A 27,431-nucleotide genomic window follows, 5' to 3' on the forward strand; every position below is an offset into this window, starting at 1 on the left:
TCACACATGGCTAAGTACCTAACCCTACATCCTAGTCTTGTCTGCATGACTTTTATATTAGTGCTTTTTTGAGCCCATCGAAGCAATGGTCCACAAATTGCTTTTAGTATCCTAACGAGTAACGATTTTACCTGTCCACTTAATCACCGGAGAGACTAAAGGATAAAAAGCCAACCGGCTTTCACGCATCAGAAAATAGTCACTATTTGGACCATGAAAACCCAAAGAATACAACAGTATAACAACAACAACGATTTCACAAATGGGATCTCGGGAGGGTGGAATATACGCAGACCTTATCCTTACATTGTTTGGGATAGAGAAATTACTTCCGATAGATTTTTGGCTCACGAAAATAATACATTAAACTAATAATAAAATAAACAAAATAGATACATGCATTTTATACTACTAACTTGATTTAACCATTTTATTAACTATTTAATTAAACTTTAGAGAAATGCCACTTTTGATTTGGCTAATGGAAGGACACTGAACTTTTCTCCTTCTGAAATGTCCAATCGAAAATTGATGGTATAGATACTAGCTAGAGAGAGTTTGGTGCACAAGTAGGCGTATGGCGGCAAAAAAGAAAAGGAAAGCTATTTACATTTTGGTGTGGTCAAAGATGGACTTATGTATGACTAGACCTTGTGGGGACGTTTATCTTCTACTATTGTGTTAAAAGAGCACCTAGCATAAATTAAAGGTGAAAAGTGGAGGGGAAGAGACTCCACAAATAGTAGCGGCCGCGGATTTTCCAAAAAAGTTATAAAAGTCTTGTGGTAAAGGAAGAAGATATAAGGTTAAAGTCGTTTATACTAATGAGTGATTATGATATTTGTGAAATACAAAAACATAGATTTATCTGTGTTGATGTTCCTGAAGATGGATTACTTTTGGCGTTAACTCTACAGTGTTTATACAATGTTTGATTTCCAGTATAAACTTGTATATCTGCATATATAGCAAAGCCATTAATGGGATGAGAGGATGGTATTTATTGACATGCGCAAGGCAAGACCAAGAACATGTAAAAACATGTGCAGAGGTTGCTAATTAATTCTAGGCAAAACTAGGGTTTTATTTATCTGGTTTAATTTTCATGCTACCAGAGGAGGATGAATACGACGCATGCAGTGAAAGAGTGAGTGGAAAGAACGGTTAATTATTTGGGTCAAAGTATACAGAGACATTAAATAAGAGAACAGAGATACATTGATTTTGGTAGAACCCCAACACCATTATTTATACGTACAACTTTCTAGCTCAAAGACTTTAGCTTACCGTTCCGTCAAGGTACTGAGCGCTTATAATCTTAATTAACCTCTTACTATATCACGATACATACACCATTATTTTATTTAATTAGTATTAAGTAGTTGCCTACATTACATTTACTTCTTTAATATATCATTTATTTCGAGATTTTAAGAGAACTAAATCTCTATAAAATTTAAAATCTAACTAGTCTCAATTTGCGAAAAAATTCAAAAAGCAAAGATCATATGAAAAAGTTAAAGAGATTCAACCTCTAATATATATATATATATATATATATATGACTTGACCTTATATATATACAGTGTTTGAATGAAATCCTCCCTTCCAGCCCCTCTAGGCACATTAATCTAGCACATAGTTCAAAATCAGTATATCCACTCAAAATCCTGGCAATCCAACTTTCACTGCAGCAATCTTTGTCTCTTATCCAAGCGTACAAAACTGTCCTTATTTGCACCAGCAGATATTACTCTCTGATTTTCCAAACAGGAAACAAAACCAGAATTAGCAAAGTTTAACATAGATGTTGATAACATCTGTTGAGAACCATATGACATCTGAGAACACAATGATCTTGAAACAGAATAGCTCAAATTTGCAATCTCAGCTTCAAACCCTTTAATTGAAACTGGTGGAATAGTAAATGACTTAAGTTGAGGCGGATTTCGCCATTGAGGAAGTTGTCCTGAAACTAAAAGTGTTTGCAAAAGTGGCCCTGCTTCAATAACAGACTTCAATAGTTTCCCTTTCTGTGGCAAAGTTTTCCCCTTTACAAGATTGTCAATAACCAATGTGGCCTCATCAACTTTTGGGACACAATTGTCTGAGAATCGAACGTTGCAATCATAGGCTACTGGATTTGAATCAGCCATGTTGTTGTTGGAAAATTCAGGGGAAGAAACTGCATCGTTAAATGCGTCGACTAGGGATGAATTGTGTGACCGATTATTGTGTGTTTCAGAGAGGCTATTTGATTCAGTAATGCTTGAGTTTGCTTTTTTGGCCTTCAAATAAGGACTATTATCAACTTGAACATGAGATAGGTTGTTGAGTAGTTTCTGAAGATGATCTTTTGCTTCATCTCTTTCTTGACAAACCATGTTTAATAGTTGCATTAATTGCTTCACATATTCTTTGTTCTTCCTCATTTCTTCACTTTTCTCTACCTTCAAATTTTCAAGTTCAAGATTAGTGTACATAAGCTTCTGCTTCATTTCATCAATGTTCTGCAACATTTGATCAAAAACGCAAGTTAGACAAAAGCCTTCAAAATATTTAATATTTTTACAAAAACAGAACCTTTAGGGGCTTAGCCCTAAGGCAAGGTATTCTGGAAAAATCAGTAATTCAAACACCTTTGAAAAAAGTTCATGGCATTTTTCAGAGTAATTGTTTTTGTTTCAAAATCATTCCAAACAAAGATTTTCTGAAATCTAAAAGACATAATGTTATAATGATGTAAGGAGGAAAGGAAAGAGTTGAACTGAGACTAATGAAGAACAGAAGAATTTGTGTTCTGAAATGAAAAATGATAAAGAGTAGTACTCAAAAGAAATGATAAGAGAAATTGAGAAAGCAAGAAAATGAAGGAATTAATGACCAACCTCTTGGTAATACAATAAAGAAGCCATTTCTTCCATTTTTTTTTCTCAGTTACACTCTCACAGTTTTTAGCAAAAGTAATGTACTTTTGAGAGAAGTGGTTTATGTCTTTTATAGAAAGCTAATACCCAAACAAGACAAAAGGTTATTATGAAGAAAAGAATCTTAATAATAGCTTCTTTTGTTATATTTTGGACATAAGTTTATAGTGTAAAAAATCTTTACCATATTACTTAACTGTTAATTAATTTGTTACATTTGGGAGATAATCTTTCTAGGGAGCAGTGTTTTAAAATTGTGAACTGCCCAAGAAAACCGAATTAAACAGAATTGGTGTTGACTTATATACGCAAGTGTATTTTCTAATATATTTCGTTTTGACGAAGTTTTCCCATATCCCCATACAACTGGCACACGGTTTTAAGTTCATTATTAATAGCATATTAATTTTGTAAACCAGTCTTTTTCCATCTCTCACTCTCTCTCTATATATATATAATATGAATAATAGAAGATGAGTTGACACCTCTATTTGGCCAAGAATTCTATTTATCTATTTTCTTCTTTTTTGGCTTTTATTATTTTCCCCTATTTATGTACTATTTTTTTTAAAAATAAAAGTTTCTTCTTTAGGTATTCCAACCGTTACTTAATTTAGAAACCAAAAATCACCTCTTTTCACCTTTATTTCTCTCACCTCTTCAGCTGCAACTGTTATTAACACAATGACCCTATTTATTTCTTTCCTCACTACTATACTATTTATTTCTCCTCCTAAGATCCCCCCTCTTCCTTCTTAATTTTCTAGGTTTTTCTTTCTTCTTTCCTACTACATAGATTGTAGATAAATTTCGTGTCTTTCTTGTGAGACCTTTTTTGTTGAAAAGGTTGAAAATTGTACAATAAATTATTACTATCCATTTATGTTATTTTATTTCTTCCACTTTTCGTTGATCTTAGTTTGAAAATATTGTAATTCTGAATTTTGAAGCCTTTCCCTGATTAAATTACAGAAAATTAGACTATCATTGTGCTTAATTAGTGTATCATAAGTTTCTGATGTTTTCTTTCTCCTTTTTTTTGTTTCACTGATTTTAGTTTACTGTCTTTTGCAGGTTGATTAATGTTATGTGTAATTACTGTGTTTGGATTATTTTGTTTATAAGGATGTTGTTAAGTCATTTTTTAATTTGCATTTTTTCAGCAATTGAAATTTGAAGGACATCTAAGTATATCATGAGGAATGATAATTGATGCATCATTATATTTTGGCTGAAGTTTTGATTGATCAAATAAAGTTTCGTCTACAATCTTAATTTTATATGAGAAAGAAACTATGGTCAATTAGCTTTATATTTTTGTAATTTATTTTTATTAGTTCTCTTTGTTGAGTGTCAAAACTGTCCCACATCGGCTGGAGAGTGAATTGGGTGGGAATTTCACCCTATAAAAGGAGGCCTAATGTTTAGGATTTAAACACACCTCTCATTTGCCTTCTTATCTTTTTAAGGCATTTGTATCTTCTCTCTTTAGTATTATTTCACTTGTATTTTTGAAGTGGAATAAAATATTGGTTGTGTTCGAGGAAGTAGGCGAAATTGGCCGAATCTCGTAAATTCTGGTGTTTTTTATTGTCTTATTTATTATTTGGTGGTTGCCATAATTTTTGGTATAGTAGTTGTGACTCATTCACACTATATACATTTGGCTTCCGCAACAATTGGTATCAGAGCCAATATACTGTCTAAGTATGCTCTGTGGTTGCAACATAGTCTGATCTTTCACATCAGAAAAGATTTATCTTGGTAACTGAGTCAAGGTTTTGTCTGAGTATGCTCTGTGGTTGCAGCTTAGTCTGATCTTCCACACCAGAAAGGAAATAATCTTGATTTGTGTCGTCAGCTATTAAATAATATTTGTGTCAAAGATGGGAGACAATAAACAAGAAGAATCTACATAAAGTGTCAACAATACGTCATCATTGACATCTTCGCTTATGACAAGAATTGTGTCAAATGCGAAATTTGCGGTAGAAATTTTTGACGGGTCAGGACATTTTGGGATGTGGCAAGGCGAGGTTCTAGATGTCCTTTTTTAACAAGGGCTAGATCTTGTCATTGAAGAAAAAAGATCAGATGTTATTAGAGAAGAAGATTGGAGAATTATCAACCGTGTTGCTTGCGGTACCACTCGATCCTACCTTGCTTGAGAGCAGAAATATCCATACACAAAGGAAACTTCTGCAAGTAAATTATGGAAAGCACCGGAGGATAAAATTTTGAAGAAAAACAGTTAAAATAAATTGTACATGAAGAAGAAACTGTTTCGCTTCACCTATGTTCCTGGTACCATGATGAATGAACATATCACCAGTTTCAATAAGTTGGTCATAGATTTGCAAAATATGGATGCAACTTTTGATGATGGTGACTTGGCCTTGATGTAGTTGGGGTCACTTCCTGATGAGTACGAGCACCTTAAAACTACTCTACTCCATAGGAATGACGAAATTTCTCTCAGAGAAGTTTGTTCGGCTTTGTACAACTATGAACAAAGAAAGGGAGAAAAATAGAAGGGCGGAGAAGGAGAGACACTGGTTGTGAGGGGTCGTCCTCAAAATCAAACGAGGACAAATAAAGGAAGATCCAAGTCAAGATCTAGACCCAGCAAAGATGAATGTGCCTTTTGTCGAGAAAAGGGGCACTGGAAGAAAGACTGTCTGAAGTTGAAGAATAAGGCAAAACATAACAATGGAAAGGCCATTATGGATTCAAATGTAGCTGATGGTGATGATTCAGACTTCTCACTAGTTACAATAGAGTCATCAACATTATCAAACATATGGTTGATGAACTCGGCTTGTAGCTACATATGTGTCCGATTAAGGAACCATGATGGAATGACCAGAACATTAAAAGATGTTCGATATGTACCAGGTTTGAAGAAAAATTTCATCTATATGGGAGCCCTAGAATCAAAAGGATTCAAAATCATTGCAGAAAATGGAGTGATGAGAGTATGCTCCGGTGCACTAGTGATAATGAAGGCCAATCGGAAGAACAATAACATGTACCGTTATCGCGGTAGTACAGTTATTGGAACAGCGACAGTAACATCTAGTGACGAAAAAAGGCAGAAACAACCATGCTATGGCACATGCGCTTGGGACATGCTGGAGGAAAATCCTTGAAAACTCTATCAGATCAAGGATTGTTAAAAGGAGTAAAAGCTTGCAACTTGGAGTTTTGCGAGCATTGTGTTAAAGGGAAACAGACAAGGGTTAAATTTGGTACAACGATCCATAATACTAAAGGCATTTTGGATTATGTACTCTGATATTTGGGGTCCTTCCAAAACACCTTCATTGGGTGGGAAGCACTATTTTGTAACCTTTGTTGATGATTTTTCCCGAAGAGTGTGGGTGTATAAAATGAAGAGCAAAGATAAAGTGTTTGGAATTTTTCTCAAATGGAAAATGATGGTGGAGAATCAAACAGGTAGGAGGATCAAGTGTATTCGCACAGACAATGGAGGTGAATACAAAAATGATCATTTTAATAAGGTCTGTGAAAATGATGGCTTCGTCCGACACTTCACTGTCAGACATACACCATAACAGAATGGAGTGGCAGAACGTATGAACCGAACCTTGCTGGAGAAGGCACGGTGTATATTGTCCAATGCTGGTTTGGGCAAAGAATTTTGGGCTGAGGCAGTTATATATGCATGCCACATCATTAATCGCTTACCATCTGCTGCTATTGATGGCAAGAAACCATTTGAAAAATGGTATGGAAAGCCTGCTGTAGATTATGACTCTTTGCACGTGTTTGGCTCAACTGCATATTATCATGTGACAGAGTCAAAATTGGATCCAAGGACAAGAAGGCTATTTTCATGGGGATTACTTCTGGAGTCAAAGGATATCGCTTATGGTGTCCTATGACAAAGAAAATAATATTCAACAGGGATGTTACCTTTGATGAATCTACTATGGTAAATAAGGTAACAAAAGATACCAAACAAAATGAGGGTGCTTCTAAGCAGGTGGAGTTTGAAGAAAAATTTATCTTTCCTACATAAGAAGCAAAGGAGGAAATAAATGAAGATTATCTTCTGGAGAAGAGCCAGTAGAGAGGGAGATTCCAACTCAGGAACCTCAACAACAACTTGAATTAATTGCAACTAGCAGGCCAAAAAGGACAATAACAAAACATGTTCGTCTTATAGAGACGGTTACTTGTGCTGCCTCAATTGTAGCTGATAATGTTCCTACCACTTATAAAGACGTAGTCCAAAGTTCAGAAGAAGATAAGTGGATGATTGCCATGAATGATGAAATACAATCCCTTCATCAGAATCATACATGGAGATTGGCCAATTTCCCGAAGGGAATGAAAACAATTGGGTGCAAATAAGTATTTACAAAGAAAGAAGGATTTCCTAACCAAGAATATGTTCGCTACAAAGTAAGATTGGTGGCCAAAGGATATGCTCAAAAGGATGGAATTGGTTACAATGAAGGTTTTTCTCCAGTTGTAAAACATTCCTCCATTAGAATTATGTTGGTTTTGGTAGCACAGTTGGATTTGGAACTAGTTCAGATGGATGTAAAAAATGGCGTTTTTACATGGAAACTTGGAGGAGGAAATCTACATGACTCAGCCAGAAGGATTCAAAGTTGCTGGAAAAGAAAATATGGTGTACAAACTTGAAAAATCGTTGTACGGATTGAAACAATCTTCTAGACAATAGTACAAATGATTTGACAAGTTTATGTTGTGGCAAGGGTACAAGAGAAGCAAATAGGATCATTGTGTGTATTTGCGCAAGCTTGAAGATGGTTCCTTTGTATATATTCTCCTATATGTTGATAAAATGTTGATAACTTCCAAGAATTCGGAAGAAATTGATAAGTTGAAGATTCAACTGAAGAAGGAGTTCGAGATGAAGGATCTGGGTGAGACAAAGAAAATTCTTGGCATGGAGATAATAAGAGATAGACGTTCAAAGAAACTTTGTTTATCTCAAAAGGAATATTTGAAGAGAGTACTACAACGTTTTGGCATAGATGAAAATACTAAGCCAGTTAGTACTCCACTTGCTCCCCATTTTAAGTTAAGTACTACTATGTCGCCAAAAGATGAAGCTGAACAAGAGTATATGTCAAAGGTACCATACGAAAATGTTGTTGGTAGATTGACGTATGCAATGGTCTGTACGAGACCTGACATTTCACAAGCTGTTGGAGTTTTTAGCAGATACATGCATAATCCATGAAAGGAGCATTAGCAAGCTGTAAAGTGGATTCTACGGTATATTCATAATACTGTAGATGTTGGGTTAGTTTTTGAGTAGGAAAGCAATCAATCTGTAGTTGGATATTGTGACTAAGATTTTGCGGGTGATCTGGACAAACGAAGATCAACTACTGGTTATGTGTTTACTTTTGCAAAGGCACCAGTTAGTTGGAAGTCTACTTTCCAGTCAACAGTTGCTTTGTCTACAATAGAGACAGAGTACATGGCTATTACAGAGGCTGTGAAGGAGGCAATTTGGCTTCAGGGGTTGCTAAAGGAGCTTGGTATTGGACAAAAAAGTATCACAATTTTTTGTGATAGCCAAAGTGCTATTCAATTAGCGAAGAACCAAGTTTATCATGCAAGGACGAAGCACATTGATGTTCTGTATCATTTCGTACGAGAAATCATAGAAGAAGGTGGAGTCACGGTAAAGAAAATTCATACTACAGAGAATCCTGCTGATATGCTGACAAAAGTGGTGACTGCGGTCAAGTTTCAACATTGTTTGGATTTGATCAACATTGTTGAACACTGAAGATTGAAGATGAAGACAGAACCAAAATTTGTTACTAAGAGAAAATTGAAGATGTGAAATTTTGCCAAGGTAGAGATTTGTTGAGTATCAAAATTGTCCCACATCAGTTGGGGAGTGAATTGGGTGGGAATTTCACCCTATAAAAAGAGGCCTAATGTTTAGGATTTAAACATACCTCTCATTTGCCTTCTTATCTTCTTAAGACATTTGTATCTTCTCTCTTTAATATTATTTCACTTGTATTTTTGAAGTGAAATAAAATATTAGTTGTGTCCGAGGAAGTAAGCGAAATTGGCCGAACCTCATAAATTCTGGTGTTTCTTTTATTGTTGTTTTATTGTTGTTTTTATTATTTGGTGGCTGCCATAATTTTTGTTATAGTAGTTGTGACTCATTCACACTATATACATTTGGCTTCCGCAATACTCTTTATACCTCAACTATATAAAAGGATCTAACAACAAAATAAGTTTCTTCAACTATTTCCTCATTTTTCTGTTTTCTTTTCTCTTCTCTTATTTCCTCTGATTTTCAAGTAGTGGTTGAAATTTCTGTCTCTATAAAATAATTTTTTGAGTAAGTTGTAGTTTAGGAGAATTTTTTTAAAGAATTCCTTGTTATGGATTCTGGTCGATTTTGTAGTGCCCTGTGGAGAAAATTTTCTCTTTCTTTTTGGGTAGTGTTGGAACATGGAGAATATAAAATACATTATTATCATGCATTTTTTGACCTCTTATATCTTATTCATGGTCATAACTGATAGTGCAATTTTGTTAAAATCTACTGCTTGTATACTTATCCAATAAATTTTTTTGTTGTGACTTTATTTAGAGATGGCGTCAGTATTTTTAATTTATGAATTCTAATTCACAAAACTTATTGGGTTTTAAAATAAAAATAAAAGAGGTAAGTATTGGCAAAAATTGATAGGAGCAAAATGTCTATATGTGAAGAGTGTTAAAATGGAAAGCAACTTCTTCAAATTTTACGAAAATTAGCTGAAGGAAAATAAAGATAAACACTAAATGCACACCAAATATCATGTAAATGCTTATAGAAATATAGAAAAAGAAAGTTCTATTTGAAAGATATAACCAAATATATGTACTATAATAGGCAAAAATATTATATAAGGATTATAAAATTCTAAAAATATTTAACGGAGTTCTAAAATTACTAGAAAATATTTTTCTTTATAATTTATTTTCTCCTAAAACAAGAAGAAATTAAAATAAACTATTAAAAGAAAAGTAAAACTGAAATCCAACTTTTTTGTACCAATAGAAAAATAGCTAATTAGAGCATGACTATTAAATGAGAGAACAAAAATCAGGTGTGTACGATGAATAGACGTAGGCTTGTGAGGAGTTAGGATGAGAGGTTTTAACAATTCTGTAAGTATTCAATCATTTATTATATTTTTTTTACTTCTATCCAGGAAAATGTGTATTAAGACTTATAGAGAGTGTGTCACCAAATCTCTTCCAAACACATTTGGAAATATTTTAGAAGTATGGATGGTTATAATAAGGTAGGACGAGCAATTAATTTTTATCCATATTTTTATTTAAAAAATAAGAACGTAGGCAACAGACTGTATGTCGGTGTTTACTTGCCTATATTATTGTTAGTATGATATCAATAGACATTGACATTTTTTTATAGATGAGATTAGTAGTTCTCATAGTTTTTCTTTGTCTACCTCGATCCAATTTAATAAAAAATATCTCAAAAATCTATGAAACTTTTTACAAAATAATCGCGCGAAGCGCGACAAATTCACTAGTTGATTATTAATACCGACCTCAAAATGGGAGTCTCCGTTAAATTTGCTAGGCAAATACCACACCGGATTGAGAGAAGAAAGTTATGGGTCATGCTCCCTCCATCTCATATTATTAGTCATTGTTACTAAAAATAGGTGTCTCAAATTATTTGTCATTTTAGAAGTTCAAGAAAAATTAATTTTTTTCATCTTTAGTAATAATTATCCTTGAAGACTATAAACAACTCAATTATGGATAAAAAAATTTCAAATATCAATAAAGAAAGATTAAATATTAAGACATGAATGTAAAGTAGTCAAATTCCCATCGTAATTATTTTTTCTTGAAAAAGCATGTACAAGAGAATCATGATAGATAATTTGAGACGAAGAGAGTATCATATAAGAGCAATTTCAGGACTCAACTATTAAGACCTATTTTCAGTAAAAGTTTAGGAGGACAAAACCATGAGGCCTTAAAGGTCGGAGACGAGCGAACAATATCGTGGAAGTTGGACCTGTTTGACTCAAAAGATATGGAACCTTTTTGAACAAATCAATTAAAGAAAGTGAAAGGGTAAATCTTAGCAAAGTATAATAATCTCTAGAATAAAAGACATATAAGATGAACACAATGGATAGTATTTCTTAGGCTTGTGAAGATGAATCCTCGAACATTAAAAGATATCAATCGTTTATGTAGGCAAGTATTACAATCAGTGTTCTTAGCTGGAAAATCAGAAGAAAAAAAAGAGTTTTACAAAGTTGTTTCTCCGCTATATATAAGGGACAAACCCCTTCTAAGCCCTAAAAGACAAATATTCCTAATGCCTCCTAATGGACCTACACTACTGTAAAAGTCGTGCAGTCTCTGTTCGCTTGTCCGTCATCCTCCACAGGACGTCGAGCTATGAGAATCTCGTCATTTGTCGTTTTCATCAACGGTCGTGGTCGTCCAAATTTGGACCCATACAGTTAGTCTCACCGCTTGTCGAGGTTGCAACTTGGTGCATCCTTGGTAAGCGGACACCACTCGCTCTTGTGGAGAAATTTTGTCTTACAAAACGTTACGACTTGGCCAATAATGGAACGTTAGCATGCTCAACAAGACACCGAATAGTGTATCTTATCGGGAAATGATGTCATCTCCACGTGCGTCATCATTATGCATGTTTTTGAGACAAGGGTTGATGGCTTGTTGCTTCGATTTTAGTGCCACCCTGCAGTCTTCCGCTTCGATTCTGCGCCACCCAATCCTATAAATAGGTAGAGGATTTGTTTTTTCAAAAACTCTTGGCCATTTCATTTCCGGTTATACTTTCTTATCCCTCCCACGTTTGTTCTAACAACTTTCTACTTCCTCTTCTCCCATTCTTCGTTCATAACCTTCTCCACTAGTTTAACACCTTTTACATTGAAGCAATGCCTAGAACACATCGATCTCGTGAGGGGGTTTCTGACGCCGCCCCGTTGTTTGTGGCGCTCCCCTCTGGCGGTGAGGATATGACGGTGGAAGAGGGGGACAATTTTCCCACCGTGGAGGAGATGTTGTCGAGACACCCCATGCCTCGAAGTGACTTCCTCAAAGATCCTTCTCCTAATACTACCCCCGTGCTTTCAGAAACGGAACAATTTCATATTGACGCTCTTCGTACAAAGTATAGCATCCCCGCTCATGTTGATATGGTTCTAGCGAGAAGGGACTTCGTGGAAGTCCATAGGCCTGGGTACTGCGATTTTTATGAGTACCCCTTCGTGATTGGTCATTCTTTCCCCTTCTTCCGTTAGCGGAAGAGTTCTGCAGATTCTATCAAGTTTTCCCAGTGCAACTTTCCCCATACACGCTTAAGATACTTCTGTTGTTGACAAAGTACACGGAGTTGGCGGGGTGCGAGGTTACCGTTCACCACCTCTTGCACTTGTTCTCACCCAGCTTTCATAGGGGCACTATGGTGCATTTGAGGCACCGTGGGACAAAAATGCTAGTGGTTGGGACCGACGATCGAGCAAGTCGCAAGTTTTGGCATAAGTACTTTTTTACCGAAACCAAACACATTGTCTCTAACCCCGCTGGGTTCCCAAAGCGGTGGAACGAGAATCGTAAGTGTCCCCACTTGTTTTACTCTTTTCTTTTCCTCTTCATTCATTATAGGGTTTGTTTGCTTCTCGTTTGCAGCTATGGGGCGTCCACCTCGCCCTTTTGCAGGTATAAGGGATTGGGTAGCCCGTTTGTTGCCCCATGCAGCGGAGACCCGAGATTGGCCCGCCTTCATAAAACGTTATGTGCTGAGAGTTTCATCTGGTAAACGTATTTCCCTATATCACTTCGTTGGTTATATACTGTTGTCTCTTGATACGACTTTTTGTGATGACAAGTCGAGGAGCTTCTAGGCGGAGGCCCCAATCCCTGCATTCCGAAAGGTTGTTGCTGCTGCAGGAATGCAGTTTACTTTGAATGAATCCATCCGAGGGGGTCGTACTCAGCCGATGCAAATGGAGGGGCCTTCTCGGGATATGGTCGTGAGGGAAGATGCCTCTTCCGTACCAACCCCTCATCTCTTAGACGAGTCCTCTAACGGGGACGAGTTGTTACTAAGAAAAAGGAGAAGAGTGGAGCTTGGGAAAGACGTAGTCGTGGACACCAGTAGAAGTCGGGTGGGTGCGTCGCAGACGGCACCTGTACCCACATTTATGGCCGACTCCATCTTGGCGGGGAGGTCTCTCCAAACGGAAGGGGTTTAGCCAGGAGGCGGCTCCGTGCGCTCCGCTAAGGGTGGCATGTCATCTAACGTTCGAGGGGGCCTGCACGTCGAGGGTGAAGGCTCGGGTTCAGATGTCAACCCGGAGGATGTTCGTGAGTTTTTAGAGCGCCATACTCATGTGGAGGTCAGAGTGGAGGGTTCTGATCGGCATATAGTTGTCCCAGGGGACTACAACTTATTGTCGAACTGTGATCAAGTGGCATCTGCTTTAGCCCCTTTATGTGCTGCCCCCGAGAGTGAGGCGCTAAGAGCGATGAGCGACGTGGAGTTGTCTCAGAATGTCGCCGGCATAGCCTTGAGGGTAGATGTTTTTATTTTTCCTTTCCATCGTTGGGTTTGCGTTGTTATTGTCGACTTGTCTTTTTATTTTAACTTCTTTCTTGTTGTGCCAGACCCTTATTATAGAGACCGAGCGCGAGCGCCGGGAAAGGAGGAGGACGACCGTCTATGGGAATATGTCTTCCAAATATCAAGAATATCGCACTAAGCATCGTGCGATGGACGACATCTATAATCAGGACCTTGATTTCCAACTGTTCCGTGAGGGGCTAAAACAAAGGGAGGATCAACTGGCGTGCAAGGTCGAGGAGCTGAGGGAGAGAGACGAAGACCTTATGAAGTCCGTCACCCGCAACAGTGAACTTGAGACATCCCTTAAGGTGAATGAAGATGAGCTTGAGTTAAGTAGAGGGGTGATGGCCGAGAATACCGACTTGCAAGCAAAGGTAGCCAGTTTGACTACCAAATTGGGTATGAAGGCGGCGGATATTGATGGGCTTAAGGGTGAGTTGAGTATCAGTGCCGATAAGCTGGCGACTGCTACTTATTAAATGACAGCCTTGGAAAATACCCTCCGTGTCTATAGGTCAGAGCTGAACAAGGATAAGGAGGCATCCGCGCTTAAGGTAGCGGGGCTTGAGAGGCGTTTAAGGAGTTGGAGGTAGAGTTATCCGCGTTGACCGGACAAGTGGCATCATTGAGAACGGAGGACACGCATTGATACTCACAACCTTCTACGTCTCATGCCTCGACCGATCCTATCGTGCCTCATCGTTTATATGAGTTATGGGTTCACGCCGAGGCCCAACTCGATGTGGACAAGGCTCTTCATGCCGACGGGAGGGCATTTGAAGCTGAACTTCAGGATATGTGTGCCAAGGCTCGGGCAGCTTGTGAGGCATGCAGATATGACCCACTTAAGCCTGACAGAGATGATATCAACTCTGATGATGCGAATCGTCTTGCCTCTGATTCTAAGTACGAAGATGTGTATGGTAACATGGACGATGTGTAATTTTCGATTAGTGTTTACTTTTGCTTCAGGATTTTTGTAAGGGCGTCTTTGAGCCCATTGTAAAGATTGGTGCTGGCAATAATTTGTTGTAATGAAAAAAATTGTTTTGTCGATTCTATGGTAATCTTTGTTATATTTTTGTCAATTTGGGTGATGTTGGACCCTTTCCTTTGGTGACGGCCTTAGCCTTCGGGATGTTACCTTCGAGCCGATATCGAGGTAATATCCCGTCGTAGTTCGAGTGAAGTCGAACTTGTATCTTTGTCGATGGCCTTGGCCATTGGGATGTTACCTTCGAGCTGATATCAAAGTAGTATCCTGTCGTAGTTCGAATGAAGTCGAACTTGTGTTTTTGTCGATGGCTTTGGCCATTGGGATGTTACCTTCGATCTGACATCGAAGTAGTATCCCGTCATAGTTCGAATGAGTTCGAACTCATGTTTTTGTCGATGGCCTTGACCATTAGGATGTTACCTTCGAGTTGGTGTCGAAGTAGTATCCCGTCGTAGTTTGAATGAGGTCGAACTTATGTTTTTGTCGATGGCCTTGGCCATTAGGATGTTACCTTCGAGCTGGCGTCGAAGTAGTATCCTGTCGTAGTTTGAATGAGGTCGAACTCATATTTTTGTCGATGGCCTTGGCCATTGGGATGTTACCTTCGAGCCGGCATCGAAGTAGTATTCCTTCCTAGTTTGAATGAGGTTGAACTCATGTTTTTGTCAATGGCCTTGGCCATTAGGATGTTACCTTCGAGCTGGCGTCGAAGTAGTATCCCGTCATAGTTTGAATAAGGTCAAACTCATGTTTTTCTCAATGGCCTTGGCCATTGGGATGTTACCTTCGAGCTAGCATTGAAGTAGTATCCCGTCATAGTTCGAATGAAGTCGAACTTGTATTTTTGTCGATGGCCTTGGCCATTGTGATGTTACCTTTGAGCTGGCATTGAAGTAGTATCCCGTTGTAGTTCGAATGAAGTCGAACTTGTATTTTTGTTGATGGCCTTGGCCATTGGGATTTTCATTCATACATTGGAGATTTGATTATATTCTTGTAGGAAATACTTGTTGACTTTGTACATACAATGGAGATTTGGCTATCTATACCTAGTCCCTTCATTACTCGGCCTGGAGATCACATCGACGGGCGGGGTAATGAACAATACTTCGGACCTTGAGACGTCCCCCTTGCAGCCTCATTAAAAACCTCCTCAAGAAAACTCGATTGGGACAAAACCCGGATGAAGGAAAAAGAGTACGATTTAGGTGGCGCCTATTTTCAGAAGTGGAAGTATTTAATATGGGCGACATTCCAATTGTTTTGGAGTAGTTTTGCTTCCATTGTCTCTAACTGGAATGCTCCTTTGTTTGCTGCCGCCGTGATTTTGTATGGCCCATCCCAGTTTGATACCAGTTTTCCCTCATTAGGGTCTTTCGCTGCTTGTGTTTTAGATTTGAGGACGTAGTCTCTGACCTTGAGCGGTCATACTTTGGCCTTCTTGTTATAGTACCTTTCTGCTTGTTGCTTTTGGGCTACCATTCTTACGTGGGCCATATCTCTTCATTCTTCGAGTTCATCTAGATCTTGTAGCCTACTTTCGTCGTTGCTTGGTCTGCTTTAGTTGGAGTACCTCAAGCTAGGTTCTCCGACTTCGACGGGTATAATCGCGTCAGTCCCGTAGAGTAGTGAATATGGCATCTCGCCTATGCTAGTTTTTGGCGTAGTGCAGTATGCCCGTAGTACTTCTGGCAGCAGTTCAGGCCATAGCCCTTTGGCGTCCTCGAGCTTCTTTTTCAATATATTTAGTATCATTTTATTGAAGGATTCGGCTTGGCCGTTACTGGCGGGATGGTATGGTATGGAGAGTATTCGCTTGATGTGCCTTTTTTCAAAAAACTCGATCGTTTTCTTTCTGACGAACTGAGGTCCGCTGTCACAACTGATTTCTTTGGGAATGTAGAAGATGCATATTATATTTTTCCATATGAACGCGATAACTTCTTGCTCACGTATTTGAGTGTATGCACCTACTTCCACCTATTTAGAAAAATAATCAGTTAAAACCAAAAGGAGGCGTACCTTACCTCGTCCTGCTGGGAGGGGTCCGACAATATCCATCCCCCACTTTATGAATGGCCATGGCGAAGTGACGGAATGAAGGAGTTCTCCTGCTTGGTGTATCATATGGGTGTATTTTTTACACTGTACACACTTCCTGACGTCATTTGCGGCTTCTTTTTAAATGGTAGGCCAATAGTATCCGGCGCGGATGATGCATCTGACGAGGGCACGATTTCCTGTATGGGCACCGCAGTGCCCTATGTGTACTTCTTCTAGTACTCGCCTTGTTTGATTTGGCCCAAGACACTTGGCCAGGGGGCCGCCGAACGTTCTTTTGTAAAGATCACAGTTTAGGAGGCTGTATCTGACTACCTGTATTCGAAGCTTTTTGGCTTCTTTCTTATCTTGTGGGAGCGTTCCATCCTGCAAATATGTTACAATATAGTTGTGCCAGTCCCAAGTTAGGTTTACAGAATGTACCTCGACCTGGTCTATTGAGGAATGGAGAAGAGCAACCACGTTTTCCTTGTTGATATTTCTGGTGGCTGCCACTAACTTAGTGAGACCGTCCGCTTCGATATTCTGCACCCTGGGTATCTGGTCGAGGCGACATTCGTCGAATTCTAGCAGCAGTTTGTGAATTTCTGACTTGTACTTTTGTAGTCTCTTTTCTTTGATTTAGAAAAACTAGTGACTTGGTTCACCACGAGTTGAGAATCGCAATGTAGGACGAGTCGTCGAACACTATATTTGAGGGCTAATTTCAATCCTGCAATCACAGCTTCATACTCGACCTCGTTGTTAGTCATCTCGGGGCATCGTATGAACTGGCGAATTACTTCACCCGTAGAAACCTTGAGGACGAGTCCCAGTCCCGATCCCGATGCATTAGATGCGTCGTCGGTGTAGAGGACCTAGAGGTCGAAATGTGCGGAAATGCAGAGAACCTCCTGCTCTACTTCAGGTAATACTTCCATGATGAAATAGGCGACGAAATCGGGCGAGCACTTGTGACTTTATAGCAGTTCATAGTTGGTATGTTATATCGTGCTTGCTTAATTCTATGGCCCATTTGGCCAACCTACCCGATAGCTCGGGTTTGTGTAGGATGCCCCTGAGGGGTAAGGTTGTCACCACCTTTATGGGGTGACATTGAAAATATAGTCTAAGCTTTCGTGAAGCTATGACTAATGCCAGAGCTAGTTTCTCAAGGTGATGGTACCTTGTTTCAGCATCAATTAAGGTTTTGCTGATATAGTAAATCGAAGATTGCGTACCTTTGTTTTCGCGGACCAAAATTGTACTTACCGTGACTTTGGAGACTACTAGGTACACCAGGAGGCATTCTCGTGGGTCTGCCTTGACGAGTAGTGGAGGCAAGGACAAATACGCTTTTAGTTTTCACAAGGCGTCGACGCATTCTGAATTCCACCGTAGCTCGTGGTCTTTCCTTAGTACATTGAAAAATATATGACATCTATCTGATGATCGTGAGATGAACCTCGACAGGGCGGCTATTCATCCTGTTAATTTTTGCACCTGCTTCTTGCTAATTAATGTCTCCGGTATTCCTTTGATGGCCCTGATCTGATCCGGTGACACCAGAAAACCAAGGAACTTTCCTGAGGTTACGCCAAAGGCACATATTTTGGGATTCAGTCTCATTCCGTATCGCCTCAATATTTCAAAGACTTCCTTCAGATGACCAATGTGATCTTCCTTCTTTTTCGACTTCACTAGCATGTCGTCGATATAGACCTTTATGGTCTTACCGAGTTGTTCTTTGAACATCTTGGTGACTAACCTTTAATATTTCGCCCTTGCGTTCTTGAGTCCGAACGACATGACTCTTTCACAGTACGTTCCTTGGTGAGTGATAAAAGTGGTCTTTTCTTGGTCTTCTTCTGCCATTAGAATTTTGTTGTAACCGGAATAAGTGTCTAAGAAGCTTAGTAGTTCATGTCCCGCCGTTGCATCGATCAACTGGTCGATATGTGGTAACGGAAAGGAATATTTTGGGCATGTTTTGTTGAGGTCGGTGAAGTCGACACACATTCACCACTTCTCGTTCTTCTTTTTTACCAAGACCATTGGCGACCCACTGAGGATATTTTGATTCTCGGATGGAACCATTAGCGAGCAACTTATCAACTTCTTTGCCGACCGTCTTGTTGATGGAGACATTGAATTTTCTCCTCATTTGCCGTACTGGCGGGTAAAGAGGGTCGACATTCAACCTATATGTGGCGACGTCCCTTGGGATTCCCGGCATATCTGAATGGGAAAAGGCAAACAAATCGGCATTGTTAGTTAAGAACTCATGAAACTTACCTGGTTTTGAGAGGTTGTGTGGGATATAAAATGTTTTCATGCTGTCGGTGTTGTCCAATTGAACGGGGTCGAGGTCTTCTATGGTTGCCTTGCAGGCTTCTACAACATCCGAGTCTTTGATGGCCTCTATTTGTATGTCGGGTTTGGTTCCCTATATGGCTGATTTCTATGCTTCTGCATTTGCCCCCTTTAGTTGTTGGGTGTGTGTGCAATCTTGGGCGATTCGGTAGCACTCTTGGGAGGTGTGTTGCTTTCCTCGAATGCTGAATATTCCCCATGGGGTAGGAAGTTTGATTACTTGATAGAAACTTGACGGGACGGCTCGCATGGCATGTATCCATGGACGCCCTACAATAGCGTTGTAGGTTGTTTCCTTGTTCGTGAAGTGAAACGTCATTACCAGAGTGACTCCTCCTGCCAGAACGGCTAACACTATCTCTCCAGAGGTCTGTTCCATTGCATTATTAAAATCTGTTAGTGTTATGAAGCATGGTACTATCTTATCCTCGAGTCTCATTTGTACGAGAACTCGTGGATAAATAATACACATGCCGCTTCCGTCATCCACCATTATTCTTTTTATATCGATATCCGCGATATGTAAAGTTATAACCAAAGCATCATAGTGAGGGAAAGACAAATCGTTGGTATTTGACTTATCAAAGATGATACTATCTTCGAGGTCGTCGTACCATTCATGAGCGGCTGTCCGCTTGAGTTTATGTGTAGTGGTAAATTTCACATGGTTGGTTACAGAATCATTGCCGCCACCAATGATCATTTGTATGGTGCGAGCTGGTAAAGGTGGTTTTGGGGGTCCTTGAGGTTGATCACGTCCACGAGCGAAGTTAACCCATCCTCGATCGCTCAGCAGTTCTTTCAGGTATCCCTAATTTAGCATTCTTACCACTTTCTCTCGCAGACCAATGCAGTCTTTGGTCTTGTGTCCTCTTTCCTTGTAGAATTCACACAGAACGTTTGATATTTGGGTGCTCGGATCTGACTTCATCTTTTGCAGCCGATGCACCTTTGTGCTGAGCTTTTCAAGTGCATACACTATTTCTGAAGGAGAAACACAAAAGTTATGAGCATATAATAGTGGAGGCATACCTCTTTCATTTCGAGGTGGCGCGGTGTGTCGAGGCGTGGTGTCTGCACATCGTGGAGGAGGTGGGTTGGATGTTGGGATGTAGGGCTAATGCCTTTCTCGATTGAAACATGATAGTTGGTCCCTTCGACCATCGTTGCGGCGATCTCTCCTTGTTTCGGTTTTGACTGATGTTAGCCGTTAGATCGGGCCATTTAGGTCACCCTCGTCTGCCCTTACTTCGGCACAATAGGCATTATGGATTTCTTCCCACGTGGTGGGAGGGTACTTCATGAGTCTACTTATCAGCTTTTTGGTTGCTTTTGACCCGTTTCTGTTTAACCCATTTTGGAAGGCTGCTACCGCCATCCCTTCGATACGTTTGGTAGGCTCATTCTTACCCTGTTGAATTGGGCTAGGATATCCCGAAGTCCTTCACCTGTTGTCTGCATGACGGTGAAGATGTCATTTACCCTGTCCTCTGCCTTTTTTGCTCCCGCGTGAGCGGTGACGAATTTATCTGCCATTTCTTCGAACGTTGATATCGATCGTACTGGTAGTTGGGAATACCATGTCAATGCTTCCCCTGTCAGAGTTTCGCCGAACTTTTTCAGCACCACCGATGGCACATGTTCTTTTGATAGATTGTTGGCTTTTACTGCAGTGACGTGGTGGATTAAGTGATTTTCCGGGTCCGTGGTGCCATCATATATTTTGAAGTATGGCGGCATTTTGAAGGTTTTCGGAATAGAGTGGGGAGCCGCCCCTTTATTGTATGGCTATTCGATGAATCAGCCTACATCACGTTTTGGTAGCAACTTCGAAGCGCCCGGTATTTTATCAACCCTTTCCTGATGTTCCTTCATCTGATCGCGGAGCGTTTTGTTCCCATTTTCCATCTCTTCCATTTTCTTTAAGATGGCCGCAAGTGCATCGCTACCTGCATTAATGACAGTATGAGTGTTACCTATGCATGGAGTTTCTGGCTCATCGGCAACAACTGCGGTTTCTGCGTGTATTGTGCCTCCGGTATCCCTTTGAATGGGTTTGTCGAATATGCTGCTCAAGGTGTTTGTCAACCACTTTTCTAATAGCCTTTTCACAGTCGGTGGTGCTTCTCCTGCTGCGAATGTTGAGGTTTCCTTCTCGCGCGAGACAGTCATGCTTTCATGCCGGGGGGGGGGGGGGGGGGTTGAGGCATCTCCCTCAGGTGTAACGCTTGGCATTACGTTTTCATTGTCCTCCCTGCCGACTTCGTTGATGGAATTGACAACTACTATTGCCTTTAATCTTGCTTCCCCCTCTCCTACTATTGTTGGTCTTTTCGAGGCTAAGAAGAGGTGATTATCCCTTTCAAGGATCTAGACGAAACTAAAATCTCAGCTATAGAAATCCCAACAGACCCCGCCAAATTGTTTGACTCAAAAGATATTGGAACCTTTTTAAACAAATCAATTAAAAAAAAGTGAAGGGGTAAATCTTAGCTAAGTATAATAATCTCTAGAACAAAAGGTATACAAGATGAACACAATGGATAGTATTTCTTGGGCTTGTGAAGATGAATCTTCGAACATTAAAAGACACCAATCGTTTATGTAGGCAAGTATTACAATCAGTGTTCTTAGCTGGAAAAGCAGAAAAAGAGATTTTACAAGGTTGTTTCTCCGCTATATATAAAGGACAAACCCCTTCTAAGCCTTAAAAGACAAATCATAGGGAATATTCCTAATGCCTCCTAATGGACCTACACTATTGTAAAAGTCATGCAGTCTCTGTTCCCTTGTCGTCGTCCTCCACAGGACGTCGAGCTACGAGGATCTCGTCGTTTGTCGTTTTCATCAACGGTCGTGATCGTCCAAATTTGGACCCATACAGGACCACTCTAGGACATCGTGAGAAGCGGTATCATAGACGATACTCTCCCTAGTACAGTGGTGAGGCAAACCTAAGCGAGCATATTAAGTCGTGGGAAGAGGGGGGGGGGGGGCGGACCAATAACGGTTGAACTTGAAAGGGGTTCCGTGTGAAATTTGCCTAAGGCAGGCAAATTTTACATTGGAACAAGAGAGAAAAGTGAATGCCATATAAGAGCGAGTTCAAAATTCAACTATTGAGGTACCTTTTGGGTTAGAGTCGTTGAGAAAATGAATATAAGCCTTCAAAGGGCAAATGACATTAATCTGACGTACAAAAGGAGAAGAAAAAAAAAAAGAAACATATAATCCAGGATTTCTGTATTGATCTCAAATAAAATCTGATGAACTAAGGAAACATTATAATGACTTCTTATTAAAACAAACAAGAATAATGATAAATCCAGGTTCTGACAAAGACAAGGAACGTGGATGAGGTATTCATAAAACGAAAAGCTGGAATATTTCTTACTTTATCCCCGACAAGCTGTTTTCACACTCCTTAGATTTTCTATATCATCACGTTAAACTGGTATTAATTAATAATACCAGCATTATTAGCAAACCCATACAATTGTAATTCCACGCCATTAGATTTCTTAATGATTGCGTTGTGTTACGTCCTAAGTGTTGTCTTATTCTCCTAATCCAACCTTAAACACTGTACTTGCACATTGTAAACGAAACGTGGCATTCTGACCAGCAGTGGAGCTCCAACACTAAGGGCCCGTTTGGCCAAAATTGTTTTTTACTTTTTTTTTTTGAATTTCTTAAAAAAAAAAATCGAAATCAGTGTTTGGCCATAAACTTTTCAATTTTCACTAATTTTTTTTTTTTTTGGAATTTTTCGAATATTTGAAAAACTTCAAAAAGCAATTTTCAAAATTTTCGCTTCAAATCACTATCCAAAATTGTATTCATATCCAAATATAATTGTAATTTTCAAATACCATCTTCACTTAATTTTTTTATTTCATTTTCCGAAATTTTACAATTCTTTATGTCCAAACGCCCACTAAGAATTTTTATGTGATGTTGTTTCTTTTTCTTTTATGGTTTACACTATTGGGTAAGAAATAGACAAAGTTGCTTATTTATTTTAATAATTATGTTTCTAAAAAGACAAAAGCTGCTTGGTTTTTGTATTGGATCAACTCAGTGCAATGTATCTAGCAGTTCTCTACCTGGATAATCAATTGACATAACATTTATTTATTTATTTATTTATTTATTTATTTATTTATTTATTATTTAAAGTACTATTATTCTTAACTCATCTCTTGCCTAGATTTCCTAGAAAAGTTGACCCTTTAATAATTTATAGCGATCCAAGAATACCAGCGCAGTTTCATTATTAAAATAAAGTTTCAACTTGCCTAGCTATGCCTCCAAGATGGCATTTGGATATTTTTGGAAAATATTTTCGAAAGAGTCATCTTTTCTTTTTGGCGAAATGGCTTCCTCGCCACTTAAACTTGTAGAGCTTTTGAAAGCCGATACACGAACTTTATATTTTTCCATTTGAACACTCGAACTCATGATTCCCTTAACTAATAAACACATCTGACCCTTGAACCTACGCGCGTGTACTACACGTACACAGACGTGTCCATCCAGTCAGCAAATGACCAAAAGTAAGACCCCACCCAACTAATGACATGTGTAATTTTTAAATAAAAATTGTCACCTATATTTATATTTAAAAAATAAAAATAAATACAATAAGAAAGAAAAAACTTAAACCCTTCCAGCTTCCTCTTACCTCGTTCCTTCCCATCATTCCCCCTCCCTCCCCCCACACCTGCAACTCATTCGTCTACTTCTATATCAACACTCCCTCCCTAGGTTCTTCTTCGTCCTCTCCTCTCTCTCCAAGTTTTTCTTTTTTTCTTTCTAGCTAGGTAGATTGCCGGAGAAATTTTTCGATTAGTACTGTCGCAGAATTGTTTTTTTTAAAGTTGTGATAATTAATTCATTGTAGTGGCCAATTGGTGTGACCTCCTCAGCAGCATGAATCGATTAGCATGCTCTTGGGTGATTTGGACCATTGGAACTCCATCTCTGACCAACTGGAGCCCGTCGGAGAGTTGTAGGTCAATAGAAGTGGCGATTCCTACAGTGAAATCTCCTGATTTTTGGTGGAGAGGTAGTTCTTGGTGTGGAGAACAATCTCTATGGCTTGGAATTACTAGATTGAATGGTTAAAAATTGAAGAATAGCTAGACCCGATGAATTTAAGTGGCTTTTCTCTAAATCTGACCTGATGAATTTTTCTATTTTTGTAAATTAATTATTTATCTTTTTAAAAAAAAAATTATTTATCACATTCACACACTTAATACCAGGGATTAACATGCAATTGGCCACATCAGCTATAATATTGCCACCTAAGCATAGTCAACGGTCAAAGGTATTTATTAGTAGACATTTTCTCAAGTAGAGGTGTTCAAATAGGAAAATTCAAAGTTGGTGTATTGACTTTTAAAATCCCTACAAGTTTAAGTGGTCAGGAAGCCATTTCGCCTTTCCTTTTTCTTAAGTAAGATTCAGTTTAACAATTGAGACAGGAGATCGCTAGGACTCGGTCGAAACTTGTAACTGTTAGCTGCCATGGACAGCTGATCTAGAGCTCAGATAGAAGAAGAAATGAAGCAGCAAAGAAGAGGGGGAAAAACACTATTTCATTGAATAACTGCAGAAAAAAACAAGAAAATTAATAGCTGTACTTTCTAAGCTAAGTAAGAAGATATTTATATCTTCTTCTAACTACCAACTAACTATCTTTATTAACTAACTAACCAACCTATTTAGTGATTACAATAATAGTTAACTACAATTAATTTTCAGCTTGTTGATTCAACCCTTCAACACTCCCCCTCAAGCTGATGATTGATGCATATTCTTCAGCCCAAAATTGTTCAACAGATGCTCATGTTGAGCCTTTCCAAGACTCCTAGTTAGTAGGTCTGCCAATTAATCTTTAGTGTGTACATATTCAGTCTTCAGCATTCCTTCACACAGTTTTTCCCTTACGAAATGACAATCAATGTCAATATGCTTTGTTCTCTCATGAAAGATTGGATTTGCAGCAATTTGAATTGCTGCCTTGCTGTCACATACTAACTTCACAGGCAAACAAACTCTGATTCCTAGTTCTGCATATAATCCTATCAACCAAGTGATCTCTGCTGCCCAGGAAGCCATGCTCCTAAATTCTGCTTCAACTGAGCTTCTGGAGACAATGCTTTGCTTCTTGGACTTCAAGGATACCAGGACATTTTCAAACTTCACCAGATAGCCAGTTACTGATCTTCTTGTTTCCACATAAGCTCCCCAATCAGAATCACAGTAGGCAGTCAAATTCTTTGTGTTTTCTGCAGGCATAAGTAATTTAAAACCATGTGCTTCCTTTATATACCTCACTACTCTTGATGTTGCCTCCATATAAGAGATTCTAGGACAATGCATAAATTGATTAAAGACCTGTACTACAAAGGAGATATCAGGTCTGGTCATAGTTAGGTACAATAATTTCCCAACCAGTCTTTGATAGACACCAGGATCTCTTAGCACTTCATCAGCAGTAGCATTTCCTGTCTTGAAAGATAGATCATATTCTATAGTGGTCAGCTTTTGGTTGAGCTCCATAGGTGTACCAACTGGCTTTGCTCCACTGAGATCTGTTTCAGAGATCCACTCTAAATCATATTTCCTCTTACTCATTAGGATCCCCTTGTTAGACCTTGCAAATTCATTACCTAGAAAGAACTTTAGTTCTCCCAGATCCTTCATTTTGAACCTGCTTTGAAGATCTAGCCCTGTGTCACATAGCAGCTTATGATTGCTGCCACTAATTAAGAGATCATCTATATATACAAGTATGATCACAATATCATCCCCAACTCTTCACACAAACAGAGAGTAATCATAGTGACTCTATTGAAATCCCATATGTACTGTAGACATGCAATTTTTGACCTTCCCCGAGTTTTTACTCATTTTAGCTTTTAGATATTTAGTTTAGGCCTAATATTGCTATTTTACCTAGTTTTAACTATTTTACTTTATTTTGTCACAAAAATAAAAATTTTAAAAATATTTTCTTTTATTTAGGTTATTGATATTTTATCTTGTTGCTTTTAGTTTATCTACCTTACATAAAATTCGAAAAAACAAAAATAGTCACACTTTATTTTCAAGGATATTAGTGTTTTGGGTAGTAGTATTATCTTAATTTTACGATGATTTTAATCTAATCTTGTTATTATTTTAGTTTGACATTTGAAAAATATAAAAAATAGTTTTATATTTTATATATAATTTAGTTTAATTAATTAGATATATTTTTGCAATATGTAGTATATTTAGCTTTTATTAAAATGTATTTAGCTAAGGTTTGGACATTTTTCTTTTAGTCCAATTTTAAGACCCCAAATATAAAGCCCGAGATCCTTTAACCCATCAGCTCTTTTTAATTTAATCCTAGCCATTCACTCCCTTTCATCCAATGGTCAAAACTAATCCCCACTCACATATATCTACCTAATTACAACCTAAGACCTAACCCTAGAGAACACCCTAGCTGAACCCTAATTGGACACACCCAAAAGACTCCAAGCCGTCACCCCCTCATAAACCAACCCCGCATCCATTGTCACACCATCCCAATCACACCAAACGAGCCCTGCTTCTTTATCTTCCATCTTCAACCAACCATCCCCGCTATCTAACCTCTGTCAACTAAGGACTGCCACCGTCCACTCAGCCGCAACCCACCAGCCAACACCAGCGATTCCCCCATGGCCTAGAGCCGCCGACCTTCTTCTTCACGCCAAACAACCACCTCTATTGTCTCCCACCACCGATCACCGCCTTCATATTCAACTCGGCATCTCATCCAGCTGCCAAACACACCACCACAGCTCACTGTCACCGAGCTCCCTCACCACCATGACCACACACACACACACACATGAACAACACGCAGAAGCAGAGCAAATCCGAGGGTGTTTTGGGTTTCTGATTTCCATGTTTTCTCGGCTGATTTCCATTTATCTTTTGATATATAAAAAAGTACTTTACATCTTAGTAATAGTTTCAGAGATTAGAAATTTTTGGGTTTTTCATTCAATTTTCAATTGCCTTCAACTCCAAATAGTATAAAAAAAAAGAAAAAAAATCAGTGATCTCCTCTCCAATGTCGAATTTCACTGTGATTATGAGGTTCTTTTGAGTATTGGATTCAAGTTTGGAATCTAAAGCTTTCTAGTCCCCGATGTCGATTCAAATTCCTTTCGCAGTTCGTCAAATTTCTGAGTTCAAATTAACCTCATAATTAATTTTCTGATTCATTTCGAGGTTCGTTTCTCATTTCCTATACTCTGTTTTGCTTAAATATCAAGACCTCATTGTTTCATTTGCTGACTATTATATGTATGTTATTTATCTTGATCTATTTGGATGGGTCTTGATTGTTAAAATGAATTTTGACCTTATG

At 38.8% G+C, this 27,431-nt stretch overlaps 1 protein-coding gene across 1 annotated transcript; it reads right to left on the reverse strand.

Annotated features, from left to right (window-relative positions):
• Nucleotides 1–1,559: 1,559 nt before the first annotated feature.
• On the reverse strand, nt 1,560–3,136 carry LOC107831089 (uncharacterized). Its single transcript, XM_016658815.2, has 2 exons — nt 2,889–3,136; nt 1,560–2,510 (listed from the first exon to the last, which is right to left on the reverse strand). Exons 1-2 carry the CDS (start codon nt 2,922–2,924, stop codon nt 1,686–1,688), a joined length of 861 nt encoding a protein of 286 aa, XP_016514301.1. The 5' UTR covers nt 2,925–3,136; the 3' UTR covers nt 1,560–1,685.
• Nucleotides 3,137–27,431: the final 24,295 nt, after the last annotated feature.

This window comes from Nicotiana tabacum, chromosome 18 (assembly GCF_000715075.1).
Source record: "Nicotiana tabacum cultivar K326 chromosome 18, ASM71507v2, whole genome shotgun sequence".
Lineage (NCBI taxonomy): Eukaryota > Viridiplantae > Streptophyta > Magnoliopsida > Solanales > Solanaceae > Nicotiana > Nicotiana tabacum.